Source organism: Caretta caretta, chromosome 9, assembly GCF_965140235.1.
Source record: "Caretta caretta isolate rCarCar2 chromosome 9, rCarCar1.hap1, whole genome shotgun sequence".
NCBI lineage: Eukaryota > Metazoa > Chordata > Testudines > Cheloniidae > Caretta > Caretta caretta.
Genome location: NC_134214.1, coordinates 100678289 through 100697970, shown reverse-complemented (window position 1 = coordinate 100697970; position 19682 = coordinate 100678289). Strand labels below are relative to the sequence as shown.

Genomic DNA, 19682 nt, shown 5'->3' with positions numbered 1-19682 from the left:
TAGAAAACCCCCCCAAAACCTAAGAATCACTTTTAATGTTTAATGTCAAACTCCTTCAATTCTTTTGAGATTAATCCTTAAAAGATTAATTCAGAATACTCTGAACCAGTAGTATTCCTAGTCTACCAAAAACCTTAGAAACTTTCTGTGGGATGGATAAATGTTCACATGAAAATATGCATCTTTCACGTCAAAAATCACGAGCCATATTTCCTCCCACAGGGAGGAAATTATTGATATCATAACCATTCAGAATTTTGATTTGTGAATAAAATCATTTGGGAATTAAAGGTCGAGAATGGGTCTCTAATCTCCCTTTTTCTTGAGGACTACGAAATACGGGGAGTAGAACCTTTCCCTTGGTACTGAGATGGCACTTCTTCTATTGCCCCTCATTGGAAGAGAGGATCTGTGTCCTGACAAAATTTCCTCATGTGAGTGGTCCCGGAAGAGTGCCCAGGAAGGGAGAGGAACTCTATAGAGTAGCCACAATGGATGATTTCTTGTACCCACTTGTCTGTTGTGATGGTCTCCCAATTGTGGGTGAAGAGGGTGAGGAGGCCACCAAAGGTAGGGGGCAGTAGTGGATGGTATCAACAGGGTAGGCGGTTCTCGATCATCCCATCAAAAGTAGCCCCTGTATGTGGCTGGGTAATAGCAGTTGCCATACAGAAAGACCTGTATATTTGGGTCTTTGTACCTTTTGGCATTTGTACAGTAGTTCGAATGAGCCCTGGTGGTAAAAGGGTTAAGGAGGCAGCCTTCACTTATTCATCTGTTTATACTGCTATCTCTTCAGGCCGGGATGTAAATTCCCAGGGAGCAGAGGGTTTTCTTTCAGTGAGTAGGCACTCAATACTCTTCTCACTGAATAAATCAGACTTGTCAAAAGGCAAGTCCTTGTGGTATTTTGAATCTTCCTGGGGAACCCTGAGGAATGCAACCATGATGCTCAGCTCATGACTATACCTGTGGCAAACTATCTAGATGCAGTGTCAGCTGCGTCCACCACAGTTTGAAGGAATATTTTGCCCGCTAGTTTGCCTTCCTCAGTGCGGGCCTGGAATTGGCCTCTTTCCTCAAGAGAGTTTGTCCTTGAAGCCCAAAATCCTTGAATACTTAGAGAAATCGTATTTTGCTAACACAGCTTGGTAGTTAGTGATACAGAACTGAAGACTTGGGGGAGGTAAACACCTTCCTTGCCAGAAGATCAAGTCATTTCAAGCCCTTCCCTGTCGATGTAGCATTGGGATGCTGTAATCTAGACCTTTCAGTGCCTGCTTGCTCCACCAGGGAGTTGGGTGCTGAGTGTGGAAAAAAGGAACTCAGCTCCTTTGGTACAAAATAGCACCTCGGCCCTTTTTGGGGTGGGTGCGCAGGAGGCCAGAGGAATAAAACACATTACTTCACCCACTTTGTCTCTCTAATATCCTGGAACCAACACGGCTACAACAACATCAAAGCTCTTCATTGCCATTTTCCTTAAGTGTGGGTGCTCCCTTGCTGGGTTTAGCACGCTGTGAGAAGAGGCACTGGATGAGGGTCAGCTGTGCAAAGCCCCAACACCCAGGTTAGGTGTTGGAAGGTAGTGATGTCAGTATGGCAGAATGGCTCCGAGAACATGGAGTAGGCTGTCTACAGTCCTCTGAAGCTGCCATTTCATCTGCTTCCATACTGGTGTATTGCATGTGTTAATGAAGTGGCAGCCTGTCTCAGCTGCCATATGGCATGTGTCATCGCTGATCCGTGATGGAGCTTCATGGAAGTTTTGTCTAGTTCGACAAACTCCAAATAGCTAGCATACTTGGGGGAAAAGACAAATGCATTTCCATAAGGGTAGCTGGGTTTCCTGTTGTAGTAGTCTCATGCAAGACGTGTATTGACTGCACGTCCTTTCATCGAATACAGTACTTGGGTAAGACCAACAACTGGTCTTAATTTGGAATTGGTTAAAAAAATGAGGGTGTGAGAGAAGTGTCTGGAGTAATTCATATAAACTACTTGAGTGAGATGTTTAAGGAGGTAATAGAGAATGGTAAAGAATAAAACAAAAATTGATGATAGGAAAATGTCAAAATTCAGAATTTATCTCCCATCAAGGAAAGCGCCTTTTCTGCTCTTTATTTAAAGAAAATTCCTAGCTCAAATTTGGCACTCTGTCTGGGGAAGGAGTCAAATTATGTCTATGAGAGATCAGGTAGATGAAATAAACTTGTTTTATTTTGACTGGTGATAGGAAGTTAATAGCTCTTCCCTCTTCTTAGTGTCTACACTATGGTCCTTGTTCATACCACTTTTAGAACTGAGTTACACAAAGATGAAAATGTAAACAGCCTCAGCTGGCAGTGTGGTTTAATGCACAAACGCTTACTGCATTGACCTTCAGCTTCCTGATGCTATCAGCCAGAGTCTCAGCTGGGGAATAGAAAGTTACATGACTCTGTCATTGGCATTAGGATGTTCTTCTTGCTGATGGAGAGGAAGATTGTCCCAGAGGCAGGCGTACGGAGATGGAATTTCAGTTTTCCTGCCTCATTGGTAAATGCTGTTATTCTAAAACATGCAACAGCAAGCCACAGCTCTTGGAGGAATTCAAAGATGGCGTTTGCACTCTCAGCACTATGTTACTGCCAGCCAAACAGAGACCTTTAAGTTATTAAAGAAGATACATTTAACAGCTGTAGAAACATCTACAATAAAATTGCCCCAACCTTCCCAACTGCTGACAGAATTTATGCACTGATAAAGGCTACATTCAAAACTGCCCCATCACTTCACTGTGGCAAGGAAAAAAATAGAAAGAAACCTCCATGGCTTTAAAAATACTGTCCAGAAAGTATTCTTAAATGTGGCTCTCAGTAGTTTTAATCGCAAAGGGAGCACATGGCTTTGACTGATGATGCCTTGTTACGCTGAGTCTTCTTGAACAAATAAAATTACACGAAACATATAACTGGAAAAACAGGTGTTGCTTCTGCCTGCAAGCACTTGTCAGACGCTTCTGACTACATTCTTGTCAAGGAATTTAATAGTCTGGCGTATTGACCTTGACGTCATCTACCTTGGCTCTTATAGCTACAGGCTCTGTGCCAGCACTGAGATATTTGTGTTTTTATTTGTTTTTATTTATTTTATTTGTTTTTGTTTAAATGTTTTTATTTACAGCAATGATCAAATTTAATTTACGAATAGCCTTCACTCAAGACAAAGACTAGTAGGGGAAACAAACTCCCCCGACCCTTTCTATAGGGTCAATCCTGCAAATCAAGATGTTGATTTGATTTGATTTTGCTGCTACCAAGGTGCCCCTTTGATTTTCCATCCAAGTTAAGCTAAGCTCCCCCTGCCCCTGGAACAGACTTTTCAGGAACAGGAGGCTTCACCTTAGGGGTTGGAAGAGAGTGCACTTCATGTCTTTTTCTTGATACTTGCTGGGATAATGTTAGTAATGGTTTAAATGCCTAAGGAATCTCTATGGCACGATGGAAGACCTTATCAGCAGATAACGAGTATGTTACATCTGGGATGATGCACCAGAAGTGGGATTGGCTTTAAACGCTTTTAAAAGGATGGCTATGATCAGCAAGTTGGAGCAAGGCTTTAATAAATGAAACATTACTGCAGCTCTACATCTGGTAAGGCGGCACACGTCTGGATTAGAGTGCAAAAGCTTGTTTTCCTATGATGTTTTGACACAAGATTGATTAACCAAAATGGCAGGAAAACCAAACACCAACGCTTCCTCCTCCAAGTTTTCATGCAGGCATAGCTGTGAGAAGGAAGCAATGCTATTCCAGGAGGCAGCAACCAGGTGAGAAGTGCTGCCTTCTGAAGAGATTTAGAACATTTGACCCCTTCCCTACAAGATGATTTGGGAGCAGGGGGACACAGCCTCCTCTGACATTCCACGGCTAATTGGAAAGGTGCCGCCTTCTACAACAGACTCCAAACCTGAGCAAAGTACTGTATCAGAAATACAAATCTTAGATATTTATATAGTGCCCATTGCCATAGTAACTTGTTGCTAAGACGAGAAAGAAAAAAATGCATCTTAGGTATAGAAATTAAAATGGCAGAATACAAGATAAATATTTCACTTTAAAACCACAACTAAATGAAATGCAGTATTTGAATAATTACTGGAAACAAGGAGCTGTGTAACCTCATTCAGTAGAAATTCACAGGAGCCCAGAGGAAACGGCCCCTGCCAGTAAACACAGCCCATCCTGCAAGAACTGTGAAGGATGAGAGGGCAGTGAGAGTTACATGAGCTTCCTGCAGCTGCACTGAGCACCACTGGAAACACAGCTGTAAATACAGGTCAAGAAATAGTGTGTGTGTGTGTGTGTGGTCATCTTTCTGTCTCACACTGGTTTGATAAGGTTTCAAAGCCAGTATACATTTGAGAGGCAAACTTCCACAGGTGCGTGTAATGCAAAAAAAACTTGGATTTCCACTTGGACTCCAGTTTCCAGTACTATGTCATACCACATGGAGTACAACACAAAGATTGTTCCCCCCACCGCCTTGAGAGTTACAGACACTGAGAGAAGTCTTGGGCTCTAGATTCTTGTGTCATTTGTGTACTAGAGGGATAATTAAAAATAAAACCATTAAGAGGGATTAGTATTATATAACACATGGAAAACGTAAGTTGACTAGACTTGCATTGCAGTTACTCAGTTATTTCATTGATTTATTAACCAGACTACAACCTATCAGTCCTATTTACAGGAGAACCTCTGAGTTACGAGCACCAGAATTATGAACTGACCAGTCAACCACCCACCTCATTTGGAACCAGAAGTATACGATAAGGAGGCACCAGTACGTGCACGCACGCACACACACGCAGATACAGCACTGCGTTAAACTGACACTACTAAAAAATGGGAAAGCAGCATTTTTCTTCTGCATAGTAAAGTTTCAAAGCTGTATTAAGTCAATGTACAGTTGTAAACTTTTGAAAGAACAACCGTAATTGTTTTTCAGATTTACGAACAACCTCCATTCCCGAGATGTTCACAACTCTGAGGTTCTACTGTAAAGCAGGAAGTAGGAAGAATGCAAGCTGGGACTTGGGAGACCTGGGTTCAATTCTCTGCTCTGCCACAGACTTCCTGGGTGACCTTGGGCAAGTCACCTAGTCTGAATTTCCTATCTGTCAAATGGGGATACTACTACTTCCCTTTCCCCATGCCATGGGGAAAAATACATCACTACAGTAATATAGTCCTATTAGTAGAGATCTAGATAGATAAGATCATGTATGTAAGCCTCGATATGTAGTAAACTTTCACACTGGGATTTTGAAGATAGAAAAAGTTATGAGTTATCAGTTTTAAAATGTGAACTGATGTAATAAACAGCATAGCATTAAACTTAGCTAAACATTACTTCAAACTCGGTATCAAACCTGCTCGGTTATGGCATGCCCACAGGATATTTTAAATAACCACATCTTAAAGAGGCATCTTTCCCACTCTACACTCATTGGCCAAGATTTTTCAGAAGTAATTAATGATTTTGGTGGCCCACCTGAGACAGCTCAAAGGGGGACTGATGTTTACAAAGCCCAAGGGAACACCTCCCTCTGAGATGTCAGGCACCTCTAAGGTGTCTCAAGTTGGGCATCCAAAATCACTAATGCTTGTGAATATCTTGGCCGTGATGGTCATCATCATCATCATCTGTTAACTGAAGAGGAATGCTTCTGGAGTGTCTTAAGCGTTCCTTTTATCAACAATACACATTCAGCAAGGACTCTTTTCCAAAGACAATCTTGGCTTCACAGTTTAAATTCAGTGCTTCAGAGTGCTTAGCCAAAGAAACCATCACTAGAATACACTGCAGAAACCGGTCTTTGGAGTTTGTAGATACATGAATGCTCTGGCAACCTCTGGATCAGGAAGGACCAGTTGTAGTTTCCAGTCCAACCACAGATGGAAAAAAGGCATTACCCAATTCATGGCTGAAATCCAAAAAACAAAAAGGCAGCAACAGGTTCAATATGCCCCCCATGGTCAAGAACCATAGCAGCCAAGATCAGCCCTACTTCTAATAAACGGGCAAATTCCATTCCAGACCTGCACTGCAGTTTGACAGCGAGTCTCTCAGCTCGGGTACAAAGACATGTCCTAGCTCTGTTTGAGCTAGCGTGCTAAAACAGCAGTGTTGATGTTGCAGCCTGGGCTAGGATCCAAAAGTATAAGCCCACCAGAGTCCATACTTGGGTGGCTAGCCCGTGTCACCACCCAGTGTTGCAAAAGTTCACACTGTTATTGTTAGCATGCTAGCTCAAGTAGAGCTAGCCTGTGTCTGTCTTCCAGGGCTGAGAGGCATGCCCCCAGATGAAGTACCGATAAACCTCTACAGCAGCACCTTTCCCAGGCTATATGAACTTGCATCCCCTGAAAACATGCAAACAGCCTAGTTATCTAAACACTTCAGAAGGGCACTTGTGCCACTGGTTGCCTTAATTCTTTCCTAATATCTAACAGGGAGCATCTTTACAAACAGAAGAAACTAGGCAAAACATTTTGTTGAAGATGGAAACTTGAGGCTACTGTGGTATTTTCCATGGTACACCAGAAATAGTGAGTATAGTGGAAGACAAAGGGAAGAGACTGAGGATGGGGGCTGCAAAATAAGGTACTAAGTTCACTTCACCCTGTTGATGGATGAAATAAACCAAAAATATCACCCCAATAAATAATCACCTGCTTTGTGTCCTTCTCTGGAGGACTCAAGGCAGCTTACAACCATTAGGCCTCACCAGACCCCAGTGAGTAGGCTGACATGATCCCTAACTTGCAGCAGGGGTAAAGATGTACCAGGTAAATGCCAAAAGTCACATGATGAGTTAGTGGCAGCCAAGCAGAAAAGGTCTGATTCCCAGACCAGGCTCACTTTTCCATCTGGTTCTGCAGTACTGACATGAGTAAGAAGAAACAAAAACTTATTTTTGTCATCAAGCAAAGCGGATATAACTGTTCACGCCACAGATTTTCTCCTTAAGTATAAAAATGTTGTATTTTTACATAGACTTTCTGACCACAGGTAGACTTTAAGAACTTTCATTCTCTTGCGGCTAAGTGGAAACTATGATTAACTACACAGTGCTTACGTAAAAAGAAAAGAACAGCTGTAAAGTGCTCTGAAAATGTAAAGCCCTATACACAGCGGGTCTGATTCTAGCATGGATGCTACACCTCTGCAAAGTGGGTAGCATACTACATTCACTTTGCATAGGCATGATTGACTATGCAAGGTGCAAGCCAGTGGAGTACAAGACTCAGGGTATGTCTTCGATCTATCGGGGATAGACACGATAAATTGATCCCCGAATCGACGCCTGACTCCACCTCGGCAGGAGGAATAAGTGGAGTCGACAGGGGAGCCGCTGCGGTCGACTCGCTGCCGTGAGGACGGCCAGGTAAGTCGAACTAAGATACTAAGTTGCGTATCTTAGTTTGAACCCCCCACTAGTGTAGCCCAGGCCTCCGTATTTTTCCTGCAGTAAGACAAGCATATATCTACTTTTCCAGAAACACTCTCAGCAATGTTGAATCAAGACGACTTGTCTTACATAGCTGACTTCCAAGTGTCTGAAAGTTGTGCTATGATCAGATTAATTAACTTTCCAAGTTTATTCCTAGGAAAACAGTGAGTTGTTACTTATCAGTAATGGTGCATTTTGCCCTTCAGTCCTTCCTAAATTAGGCAAGTCATTACATTTTTACAAATTTTGGTGCACCTTCCAGAAACGAGAGAACAGAAGTGTTAAGAGAACTATAAACATACGTGAGTTCAGTCTTAACTCAGAAACAAGGTCGACAGTAGTTTGGATACAGATTAATCTCTCCAAGCAAAGGAGATTTCTCACATGAAACCAGTCGTTAGGCTAGAACAAAGAAGACATCAGTGGAATAGGGGATGACTATTTAGAATAAGATGGGAAGGAGGGGCTACAATAAGACAACTAGTGAGCAAACATCTTCAAAAAGAACTTTAAACTGTAAAGACAGTACAGCAACACCACAATTTATCCAAAGCAACAAATGAAATCCGGAATGGCTTTGGGACAATGTATACTGCATTGAAGCAGTCAAGCCTGGAACTCAAACATGTGGCTTCTGAGAGGCTTGCAACAGTCTCCCGACCAGCTGTAAATGGACAAAAGCAGCAGCTGCTAGGAATGCTGTTTGGGAACCAAGACAGGAGTCCAGATCAACCCTGAGATTACAAACTGCCTTAACGGTTGGAAGACGGACACCTCTGGCCTTTGGGTATTGGAGATTACCATGGCTCTTCCAGCTGTCCCCTTAACATCCCTTGCATCCAACTCAGGGTAAGCATCAACTTTGCATTCAATTACCATTCCCTCTTTGGTACTGCGACAACTAGATGATGTTACTATCAACAATTGATGTAAAGGACTTGGGCCATCACCTGTGTACTGCGAGCATTTAATGCCATGATAGCTCACAATCTCGCCACAAAAGCAATCTTGTTAAAAGTGGAGGGTGAATATCCTTCTCCTGGAAGCAGCTTTCCATAATTCCTTCTAGATTCACAGACTGAGGTTCTCTCAGGCTATCATGAAAAGAGATGCAGTCAGTGTCAAGCTATTCAACAGAGCACCACAAAAGAAAAACAATTTGCCATCTCTATTGAGTCTTTGAGATTTACTCTTAAGTCCTGGTGAACTGATCTGAAATAATTTCATTGTGTGGTAGAATTCTTTAGCCATAAAAATAACAGGAAAAAAATTCAAAAGGAGAAGTATTTTATTTAAGGACAAATCTAATCCATTATCCCATATACATCCAGTGTTGGTGCAGAAATTCAACACAAGCACGTTGCATTTAAGGATTATAGCTAACATTTTGTCATTAAAAAGAATCCCTAAAGCTGAAAGAGTTGCTATGTTCCAGTTACCTGCTCTCCGACAGGGAAGCTGCTAGACTTCCTCTTCTAATCTTCAGGAAGGTATCTCCAAAGGGTCTTTCCACCATCAGCATCTTCAGAGTGCAGACCATCAGGGCTAAGATCCACTTTCAAGAAGTGGACCCTAAGGATTCAGAAACCAAAACCATACTTGAATCATCCAAAATGAGTTGCTGTTTCTCTTTCTAGGAGGAGGATTTCTTTTCTAGTTGAAAAATAAAGTAAGTATGATACAGGCCTCTGGGTTTTATGTTCACAATAGTTCACTAGAGGTGGCATTTAAGCTAAAATTAGGTAAAGTGTATGTTAAATACCTGCATTAGTGACAGCAATATTTGCTCATCTTCTGTTTCCTATGAGTGGAACAAAATATTTTACCTAGAATACTCATTTGATCTTGAATAGGTCAAATATTTCCCAAGAACATTCCATCTTTCATTTCCATACAGGATAACTTGTGGTAACTCAACATAAGTAGCCCAGAGTTAGAAAATGTTTTGAGGAAGAACCACTTTGCTTTTAAGCAAAATAATGTTAAAATATGAAACCTGTGATAAAAGTACATTTGAAAAATGAGTGAAGGACACTTGACCAATTAAATTCCATCAGAGAAAAACAAACACCAGCAGTTAGAAGATTTGGGGTTCAAACCCAATATTGTTATAGTGGAAAAACATGGAAAAGAATACTTATGCTGAGAGCATGCTACTAAGATTTATATTGTAACTGGTAATAGATACCATAATAAAATAACAAATAATGTAAACACCCATCTCCAGATGTCTGCAAAAGCCACCATGATTGCTAGCAATTAGTACAAATTCTTGTGCTTTTTATGATGGAAAGCCAAAAATAATGAGGATTTTGCGTTCAGATAATCAAAACTGACTAACATTTGTTATTATTTGCCCTGCATTTTAAATTTAATTTGATTTAAAACCAGAACTTAAAAAAAAAACATATTCAGAAGCAAATTACTGTGTTGGAACCGATAAAGATTACTGTGTAGTACATTTGTACTGCTTAACATTTACATATTAGCTCACTCTATGCACAATTGTTCAGACATTTCCACATTTTCAGTCCTTAAAATTACAATAGACAAGTATGGCCAAAATAGTGCCTTGAAAGTAGGTCAAAGTACCCATTTGAGACCACTTGTGCATTGGTTTCCTAGCAAGTTAATCTACCCACACATATATATGCAATGTGTATCCCTGGTAACAGTGAGCAGAAGAAGAAAATCAAAGCAACATTAATGAGGTATCTTAGGCTGAATAATTGCAGTTAAAAGTTTTATTGAACAAAAGAAGGTAAAACATGGTAGTCTGAGTTCACTGAGCAAAAAGCAGCTCTCCTGCTGAAGCTGCACTTTGTGCTAAATAACCTTATTAACTGAGACTATACAAAGGACATGTAATATGTAAGTTATCTCAACAGCGAAGGAGAAAAATTAGATTAAATTTGATCTGAAGGAACAATTTGGACAAATTTAGTGGCTTGAATTAACATTCCTAGCCCTTATCTACATAACTCAATACAGGCATACAACAGGTCATACAACTGTACTGAATTCCAATTTATTAATAGCTTATGCTCCCTTACAAACGGAAGCTGATTACTGGGTGTGTGGGGGAGGGGAAAGAGACCAAAAATTAAAAAGCCCAAACATTTTAAGTCTTCTGTTTGAAGTGTCACTTAATTGAGTCAGGGAAAACCCCCTCAATATATGCTATTAAAAAAACCCAGCCTACACAGGGTCCACCTGTTGCATAATATTAATATTTTTTAAATTATTATTTGATTTCTCCTGTCTGCCTAAGAAACTCCATATGCTCTTAAAGCACCCACCCAGTTGGGCAGGTAAAGAGATGTGTCAAAAATACTCTGTGAAAAGAGGGAGGTAGCTCAGGCCTGCTGGCAACCTTTTGTCATAGTTCACATGGGTGCAGGCCGCCTCCCTTTAAAATCTGCAATCAAAGATGAAAGGAAGAAAGACTTTCAAATATGAAGGTTAGTGAACATAATTACACGTTCACTATGACCCCTTCCAATTTGATTTATTGGGCTTCCTAATGTAAGTTGTAAGGTACCTCACACCCAATACACAACATTAAAAACGTACCTAATTCATATATTTTATAGACAATATCTTGTTTCTCACTTTTAAAGATTTGGCTCTGTTGAGTACATTTTTCCATAATCTTTGCTAACCACTCGATAAACATTCTAGGCCAAACAAACAGCACAAGTAATGTCAAAGTCTTTTTTTTTTCTCCCTCAGTAACTGTACCAATTGCTGTAGGCTAAGCCTAACAGATACTACTGAAGAAAAATGAGACACTCCATGATGCAGTGCAAAGGTATTACCACAACACCGTAAGTCAAAGGATTTTTTTAAGGTGCCGACAGAGGTGACTCTCTAGAAGGTGACCCTGTGTTGTCTTCTGGTGGGAAAACTGTAAGAGTGCAGGCTCGAATGCCACCAAGTGATTCTGGGAGGTCAAAGACCTTATGCCACTCATCCTTTTCCGGGTCATATTTCTGGACTATTTCCACCATACAACGATTATTCCAAGAGTACCCTCCAACAACGTAGATTTTATTTTCAAAGACAGCAACCCCAACATCACTTTGCCCACGTAACATAGCAGCAATTGGAGTCCACTGGTCTAGGGTGGGTGAATAATATTCACAGCTTAGAACATCATCGTAATCACTTGTTCCTCTAAAGTGATTTCCGCCAATAACATAAAGCTTGTCTCCAACAGTACACATGCAGTGCAGACCTCTAACTGTTGTCATTGGAGCTTTCTGAGTCCATTTGTCTGTGTCGGGGTCAAAGCACATAAGTTCTTTTTGGAAAGTATCATGGGTAATTCCGCCTATAGAAAGAAAGAAAATCAAAGTAATATTGACCCTGGAATAAACAAGTCATAGCAAAAATGTAACAGTATTTCAACAAATTCTAGAAGATCCCCAAGGACAGTGGCTCTCTACCTTTCCACACTACTGTACCTCTTTCAGGGGGCTGATTTGTCTTGCATACCCCAAGTTTCACTTCACTTACAAACTACATGCTTATAAAATCAGACATAAAAATACAGAAGTGTCACAGCACAGTTACTGAAAAATTGCTTACTTTCTCATTTTTACCATATATTTATAAAATAAATCAATTGGAATATAAATACTGTACTTACATTTCAGTGTATCCTAGATACAGCAGTATAAACAAGTCATTGTCTGGATGAAATTTTAGTTTGTACTGACTTAGCTAGTGCTTTTTACGTAACCTGTTGTAAAACTAGGCAAATATCTAGATGACTTGATGTACCCCCTGGAAGACCTCTGCGAACCCCCAGGGGTACACATACTCCTGGTTGAGAACCACTGCTCAAGGATATAGATACGGGAGACCAGAACCGTTTGTGTGGAGCACACGCATCTCCACACCATGGCACCTGCATTAGTAGGGAAACTCGGAGTGTGGCCGCCCCTGGGAATTCTGGGGAATGGCTCAATCAACAAGATAACATAGTCCCAGGCTGTATTCTCTTTTCTGAGTAAGCTCCATGTAGCCATAGATGGTGCATCTCCCTTGGCTCCATCTACATCCTGTCCATTCCTCATTACAGATTACCCAGTTTCTACCTCTTTGCCAACACAGAACTTGGACTATGTGAAGAGGATTCTGCTGAGTCCTGAAGAGGGGAGAGTACTGTTCCTGAGAAAGCAGCTGAGCCCGCCCTCTGAACTGAACTGGTGAGATATACTTGTGCAAAGGTTCCCCTCTAGTTGTGGATTTGAGAGAGGCAACTCTGCTCTCTGACTAATTCTCCATTGTTTATATGAATCTTTTAAAAAAAGAGAAAATAGTTGCACTCCTTTCCCATTTGAAACCTTCTGATTTGGCAAACTTTTCCCCACTTTCATTTAACTCAAGAGCCTGAAATTAAAGAACCAGCAACAGTTCTGAGAAAAGTGAGCACACTGTCCCTGCTCATGGTCCCAATCTGACAGACTACTGTTTAAAAAGAACAGGGGTACTTGTGGCACCTTAGAGACTAAAATTTATTAGACCATAAGCTTTCGTGGGCTACAGCCCACCTCATCGGATGCATAGAATGGAACATATAGTAAGAAGATATATATATATACACATACAGATAAATTGGAAGTTGCCATACAAACTGAGAGGCTAATTAGTTAAGATGAGCTATTATCAGCAGGAGAAAAAAAAAAGTTTCCTCTTAATCCTCTTCAAATGTTTTTCTCCTGCTGATAATAGCTCATCTTAACTAATTAGCCTCTCACAGTCTGTATGGCAACTTCCAACTCTGTGTGTGTGTGTGTGTGTGTGTGTGTGTGTGTGTGTCATTATATGTTCCATTCTATGCATCTGATGAAGTGAGCTGTAGCCCACAAAAACTTATGCTCTAATAAATTTGTTAGTCTCTAAGGTGCCACAAGAACTCCTTTTCTTATTGCAGATACCGACTAACACGGCTGCTACTATGAAATCAGACTTCTATTTAGCATCCCTTTTACTGGCTCTCTAGTGACAGGCAATTGTCCAACTGTGAGTAAGCTACTTCTGAAGAGCATCTCTGTCAAGAGCATATCAGAGGGACTCTGACATCAGCTGAGGAACCAGAAGTGGTGGCTTTGAGTGAAATGAACAGTGCTGCCTGGGGAAGGATTTTTGTTCCATTTGACCCATTTCCAAGCAGCACTTACTCACTTTCAAGTCGCGTCACTACTGCCACTTCAGCTGATGCTGAACAGCAAACTTTGACATCCCTTCAAACAGCGCAAATTTCAGAGGCCACTTACCTACTTCTCAGATCGCTTCCTACAAACGAAAGCATAAAATGGGACAGTCACATAAGTTTGTAAACTTTAGTAGTTGGCCAGTGACCCTGAGTGTGTAACCTCATGCTTCCTTAGACATAGCTGCTCTTTAACATAGTACCTTTTCTTTAACCACCGGCATTAGAGAGGGCTATCAATGTCTGTAGAGTTACAGGAGCATGCCTTGATAGCAAGATTTTTCCTCCCTCTATTTAGTGATAATCTCCATCAATGGCTCCAACAACAAATGCACCATAAAGAAAATAAGCAACAGGGAGTTAAATGAGGGACAGCTTATATGGGAATATAGACCCTTATATAAAAAGTAGGGGTTTATATTTCAAATGGGCTTCTTCTTGATAAGCTATAAAGTAATTTTTCTATGTAAAAACGAAGAGTTCAGAAAGTAAGCTCTTTGACCAATAGCCTAGTGCTGGAATGGAAGGTCAAAAAGAATGAGGGAAGAAGAAATTGAAGATGATGAAACTGATAATAAATTTGAATTTATTTTTAATTTTGCTGATGAATGATTTTGGAGGGACTGGTTTTATTACTAGGATTTTTTCCAATAAGCTATTTTTATAGAATTTCATATTGAACTTACTGTAAACTGGGGATTTAATGTCACCTTAAGACCTTTCACCCACATAAGATCATGCCAGCTTCCTAAAAAGAGATTTAATGTACGAGATATTTTTTATACTTGGAGGGTGGGGGGAGGAGATCACAGACTCAGTTTCTCAGGTATGCAAAACACTGACTAGTTCTTAAATGGCTGATTTAAGTAGGACTTTTCCATATTGACACTTTCTCCTGACAAAATTTGCTCCTGATTGGACCAAGCTACATGGCTCCATGTAGGTAGTTAAGGCTGAGTAGCTAAGGTCACAGACTCAGAATCAAGGGTAAGGCCAAGAAGCCTTGCCGTTTTGGGTCACTAAGTCATCTGAGAGAAGACTGACCTGCCAAAATCCCCAATATTGATAATCGTGAAGAGAGGAAGTCACATCAACTACAAAGCCATTACAGCCTTCTCTAGTCTTCACCTGTACCTGAAGGAGTCCCACAAGCAACAAGTGCTGTGCCAGCAGATCACCACCATCTGACTCCTTGACTGCAGTTCCAAACTCTAGGAGACAGAGAGCTGAAGAGTCTGTATAGCCCTTGCTATTCTAAATAGAATTTTTTCTTTTTGGGTTTTTGTCTTGTTTTTAACCTTTTTATGTTTAGGGCATGGAAGTGAAACTGGGGCTACACTCATGAAGGCCAGACAGGGACGGAGCCTGAAAGAAAATTTCCCCAGGTATAATCAGCTCTAAATGTCTCAGAGATACTCAGAGTATGTTGTGTGTCCTATGTTTAATAGAACTGAAAGAATTGAGATTGTCACTGACATTTTCAGGAAAATAAGAGTTGTTAAACAATGGCTTATCAAGAACTTCCTGTTACAGTCTGTATTATACCATCTCTGGGGAGGAAGGGTTAGCCATCACACTGAAATCCAAGGAGTAAGCTCTATAATTGGCTTTGAGGTTGTCCAGACATTAGATAATAATTTGGCTTTAGTATTAAGCAATTATAGATTTGACTCCCTCTGGTCAAAATTCCTTAGATGGGAATTATAACAATACGGACAGGCACCTTCTTAAAATCTGTAAAAAGATTGATTATTTTTCGTATTAATTTGATGATTTAACTGTAATTCAATATTGAGTCTAACATGTTCGATTTGCCCTTTATTTGACAGTTGTAGTACTTTACTGTTAGTTAAGTTTAATATTAATAGTAGGTTGAGCTTTGGAGATCTGTTTTTTTAATTTTTGTTTTAATAAAATTTATAAAAAGTCAAACTTCTTTCAACAACCAACATATGCCCAGAACCTTTGAGGCCTGCGTGCATACTAGTTGGTCAACCTAAAAGCCTGACCAGCTCCTCCTAATTGGCCTTCAGTTCTCACACTTTCCCAAGGCCATATTAAGAAAATGGCAGAGCAGACACGAGAGCCCAAGTCTCCCAACTCCCAGTAGTGTACTCTAACCACAAGATCAAGTTGCTCCCTCCTGCATGAAGATTTCAGGTGAGGTTAGAGAAAGCAGCTACACTAATTTCAGCCATTACAGATGTGTTCAAGATGGCATTGTTTCTGACAATTATACAACTACCTGTTTAACTGTAGGAGATCGCTATAAAACAAGACTTTTTCAGAAGACAGGCATAAGTCTAAGTGATTTGACCTAAACTGTAATGCTCTGATTATCACAGGATTTGCAGAATCCTTGACTTCTGTAAAAGCCATTTAAAAAAGCCCTTAAGAGCTCTTTGGAAAGGAAGCAAGCAAAGAAACAAAAAGAGGATTAATGAGCTGCTTAAGCCACCTAATGGCAGCCACCACTATGAGTGCTTGGCAATCTGTCAGATGATAAAAACCTGAACAAGAGAACATTCGACTGAGAGACTGTCTAGGTATTGACATTGTTTTCATCATTAAGTTAATAGCACCCGTAAGGGTGTCTATATGGACAGACAGAGAAAACCTGTGGGGAATACAAAGAGCAAGGTGAGAAGCTGCAGCAGGGACTGTAAGCTCACTAATAATTTAAAGATACGTAGATAGAAAATAAATTAGAAAGGGAAGAATCTAACTTTAAAACAACTTTTGCAACATGACAAATCCCTGATTTTATCTAAAATGTAACATGTAAAAAAATACAGATCCCTTCTGATGAGAAATCCGTCTACTAAAACCACCCTACCATGCCTGGCTTCAAACTGTATCTAATAAACCAATGTCATAGAATATTTGCATTTGAGTTCTTAAAGGAGGGCAAACAGAATTCTTAGAGTGGTTGTAAAATATACACTGGGTGCAATGCACTCATTTCAGCTGCACTATCGCTATAAAAAGGAAGTGTCCTTGTCTGAGGTCAGTGGAAATTCTGAGCCAAGTGTTATTTAGAACAAGCATGAGGCAAAAATGTGGGCATGGAGCCTACTAAATGCCACTACCCAGGGAAAGCATGTGAAATCAGAGTACATCAGGTGGGACCATTTATTGACTTGGCATGGAATTCCCCTCAAAGGAGAATAATTATATGGGAGATCAGAGAACTTTCTTTCTCAGGATAACTATGGATCCTGATTTGAACAGCATGCATTACATTATCGCCTTTCAGAGGCACAGGACCAATCAAAAGTTACAGCAACACAGAAGCAGTGAAAAGTAAAGACACCACTCACATACTGCAAAAAAGAACAGGAGTACTTGTGGCACCTTAGAGACTAACAAATTTATTAGAGCATAAGCTTTCGTGAGCTACAACTCACTTCATTGGATGCATAGAATGGAACATATAGTAAGATAGATTGTGTATATACACTATCTATCTATCTTACCATATGTTCCATTCTGTGCATCCAATGAAGTGAGCTGTACCTCACAAAAGCTTATGCTCTAATAAATTTGTTAGTCTCTAAGGTGCCACAAGTACTCCTGTTCTTTTTGCGGATACAGACTAACATGACTGCTACTCTGAAACCACTCACATACTGTGGTTAACCTTAAAATCCTTCCAACTTTGTCTTACATAAGTAGATACTTTTATCTCAGTATTTGTAGTGTTATGTAACCTTTCCAATCCTTAGTGAGGTAACTACTTATCTAAGGGCAAAATGACAAATTCTGTTTGACAACTATGAGTGTTTGTGTTCATAAAAATGCAGCACCGAAGGTTAAGATGTACTAGTGAGCATTGCAAATTAGACAGGTTTAAAATAAGTATCTACCAACAGCAGTATTTTTATCTAAAATGGTTCTTTTAGAGATTTAGTAAGTGTGTGTTATTTGACTAACTTTGTATGAAGCTATGAATCACTGTTTGAAACATGCAGATGTTTTATATCTAAAGTAAGAACAATTCTTTTACTCTTCCTTCACCCACTGGAGTAAGAAAAAGTATGTAGCCAATATGCCTCATGTGTGGTGGGTTTTGTTCATAAACTTAAAAGAACGATTTACCTGAAATATACATTAATCCCCCATACACAGTTCCAGCATGACCATAGTGGGGCTCATTCATTTTTGCAACATAGCTCCATTCATTCATTCTTGGATTGTAACATTCCACTGTGGCTGTTAAAAAAAACAAACAAACAAACAAACGAGTGCTTGAATTTAGCATGGTAATTTGATTTTGAGTGCAGTAGTAGTGAAATTAATACATTCATAAATAGACAATACATCCATGAAAAACAGGTTATTAATATAAGGAAGTTTCAGAGATATGTTCAGTTACTCCGTGTAGTTAAAGATATCCTTGAATAGCCTATACGTTTTTTGTCCCACAGGTGCAGAAGAATAAACTCTTGCCCAATTGTTTCCCCTGGTTTGCATTCAATACAGTTGCTGCTTAGCCTGCCACAGCTTTCATTTATCTTGCTCTGCACACACTATGGTGTGCTCAAAAAAAGTGAAAATAAAATTAGGTAATTCTGCTTTTCTAATCCTCCTTCTCATACAACCTTTCCAGTGCCTGGTGCAAACTGATATGGAGCAAACTTTAAACATGTTTAAGTGGATGAAAAGGTTAGGGAATCAGAAGGACCTGTGTTAGTCACATTTCTTTAAAAGTGTCCCACCCAGGCACATATGGATACAGACCCAGCTTGTGCTCTATCTACTGCATTAGAATCCCATTATGCCACTCACTCAAAGATTGCCTGAAAGGACACCTGGCATATGAATTCTTGATTTGGGAATGTGATACCACCTTTTGTAGTGACTGCTATTTACTACTTATACAGCACCACAGAAGTGCATGACACTTCACAAAAAAGAATACAGGTCTAACCCAAATTGCTTCTAGGATCCAAGCCTGCAAAGAAAACTATGTAGGGCCGTACTGGCTTAAAGGCAGCTCTGTGTGGGAACAGGACTCTGTTCATGCAATTTTGTTTGCAGGACTGAGGTAGATAAACAATGATTTAAGATGTTTTTAAAAATTTAAATTACATTTTATTTTTAAAAATAAAATGTAATTAAAATGATGACCTGTGTTAAGGCCTAAACTTAATAAAATATAGTAAGATAATTTAAATAAAAATAATATTCAAGGAGTACATGTTTGCTGCTGAAGTTTTAAAGAAACTTCAAACCACTGAACTGGTGGAAGTCAATCGTCAAACACCTGGAACCAGAGACTGTTGAAGCGACAAATCAGCTTTTGATAGCTTCCACAGTTGCAGAGAAAATATTTCACTCATCTCAGTTTATTCAACCAGTTCAGTTAAATTATTTGTTCAGAGTTGGGAAACCAACTGAAAAAGCATGAAAGCTTGTTTTCCTGTTACTATCTATGAATAAAAATGAGGTGAGAGAGGATGAGATCTACTAGATCTAAAATATTTAATGACATGGTGACCAGAAACAAAATCACATCAATTCACTAATTATTAATACTTTCCTTGTTTAATAAATCAGTTTTAAAGGCAAAACATGTTTTCATAAACTCACTTTTCTCCTTATGTATCCACGATATTTAAGATAATTTTATTTAAAACTAATAAACTACTTTATTCTTTTTGTGCATTTTAATTGAGTTTTAATTTCCATCCAAATGCAGTTTGACACAAATCACAAGTAAATACTTAATCATCTAGGAAATAAGAAATGCATCATTCACTATTTTCTCACAGAGCAAAAATTAAGAATCTGAATAAGTATATGCCAAGTAATACAACTGCTATAGTTTATCCTCCTGGTTAACAAAAAGTAGTACCAAATTAAAAACAATGAGAATCAACCTCTCTTTAGACAAATAAGTAGTACAAATGAAAAACAAGATTAAAATTGATTACTGATATCAAGATTTCCTGCTGCTGA

At 39.6% G+C, this 19682-nt stretch overlaps 1 protein-coding gene across 16 annotated transcripts in view; it reads right to left on the bottom strand.

Annotated features, from left to right (window-relative positions):
* Positions 1-10230: 10230 nt before the first annotated feature.
* The window catches only part of KLHL13 (kelch like family member 13), a 132324-nt gene continuing 122872 nt past the window's right edge, over positions 10231-19682 (bottom strand). For all 16 annotated transcript variants that reach the window (XM_048863716.2, XM_048863720.2, XM_048863729.2 and 13 more), the window contains 2 exons: positions 17820-17933; positions 10231-11834 (listed from right to left, as the gene is read on the bottom strand). In XM_048863716.2, coding sequence (XP_048719673.1) covers positions 11347-11834; positions 17820-17933 — 602 coding nt within the window. In that variant the 3' untranslated portion in view covers positions 10231-11346. The remainder of the gene's footprint in view (positions 11835-17819; positions 17934-19682) is intronic.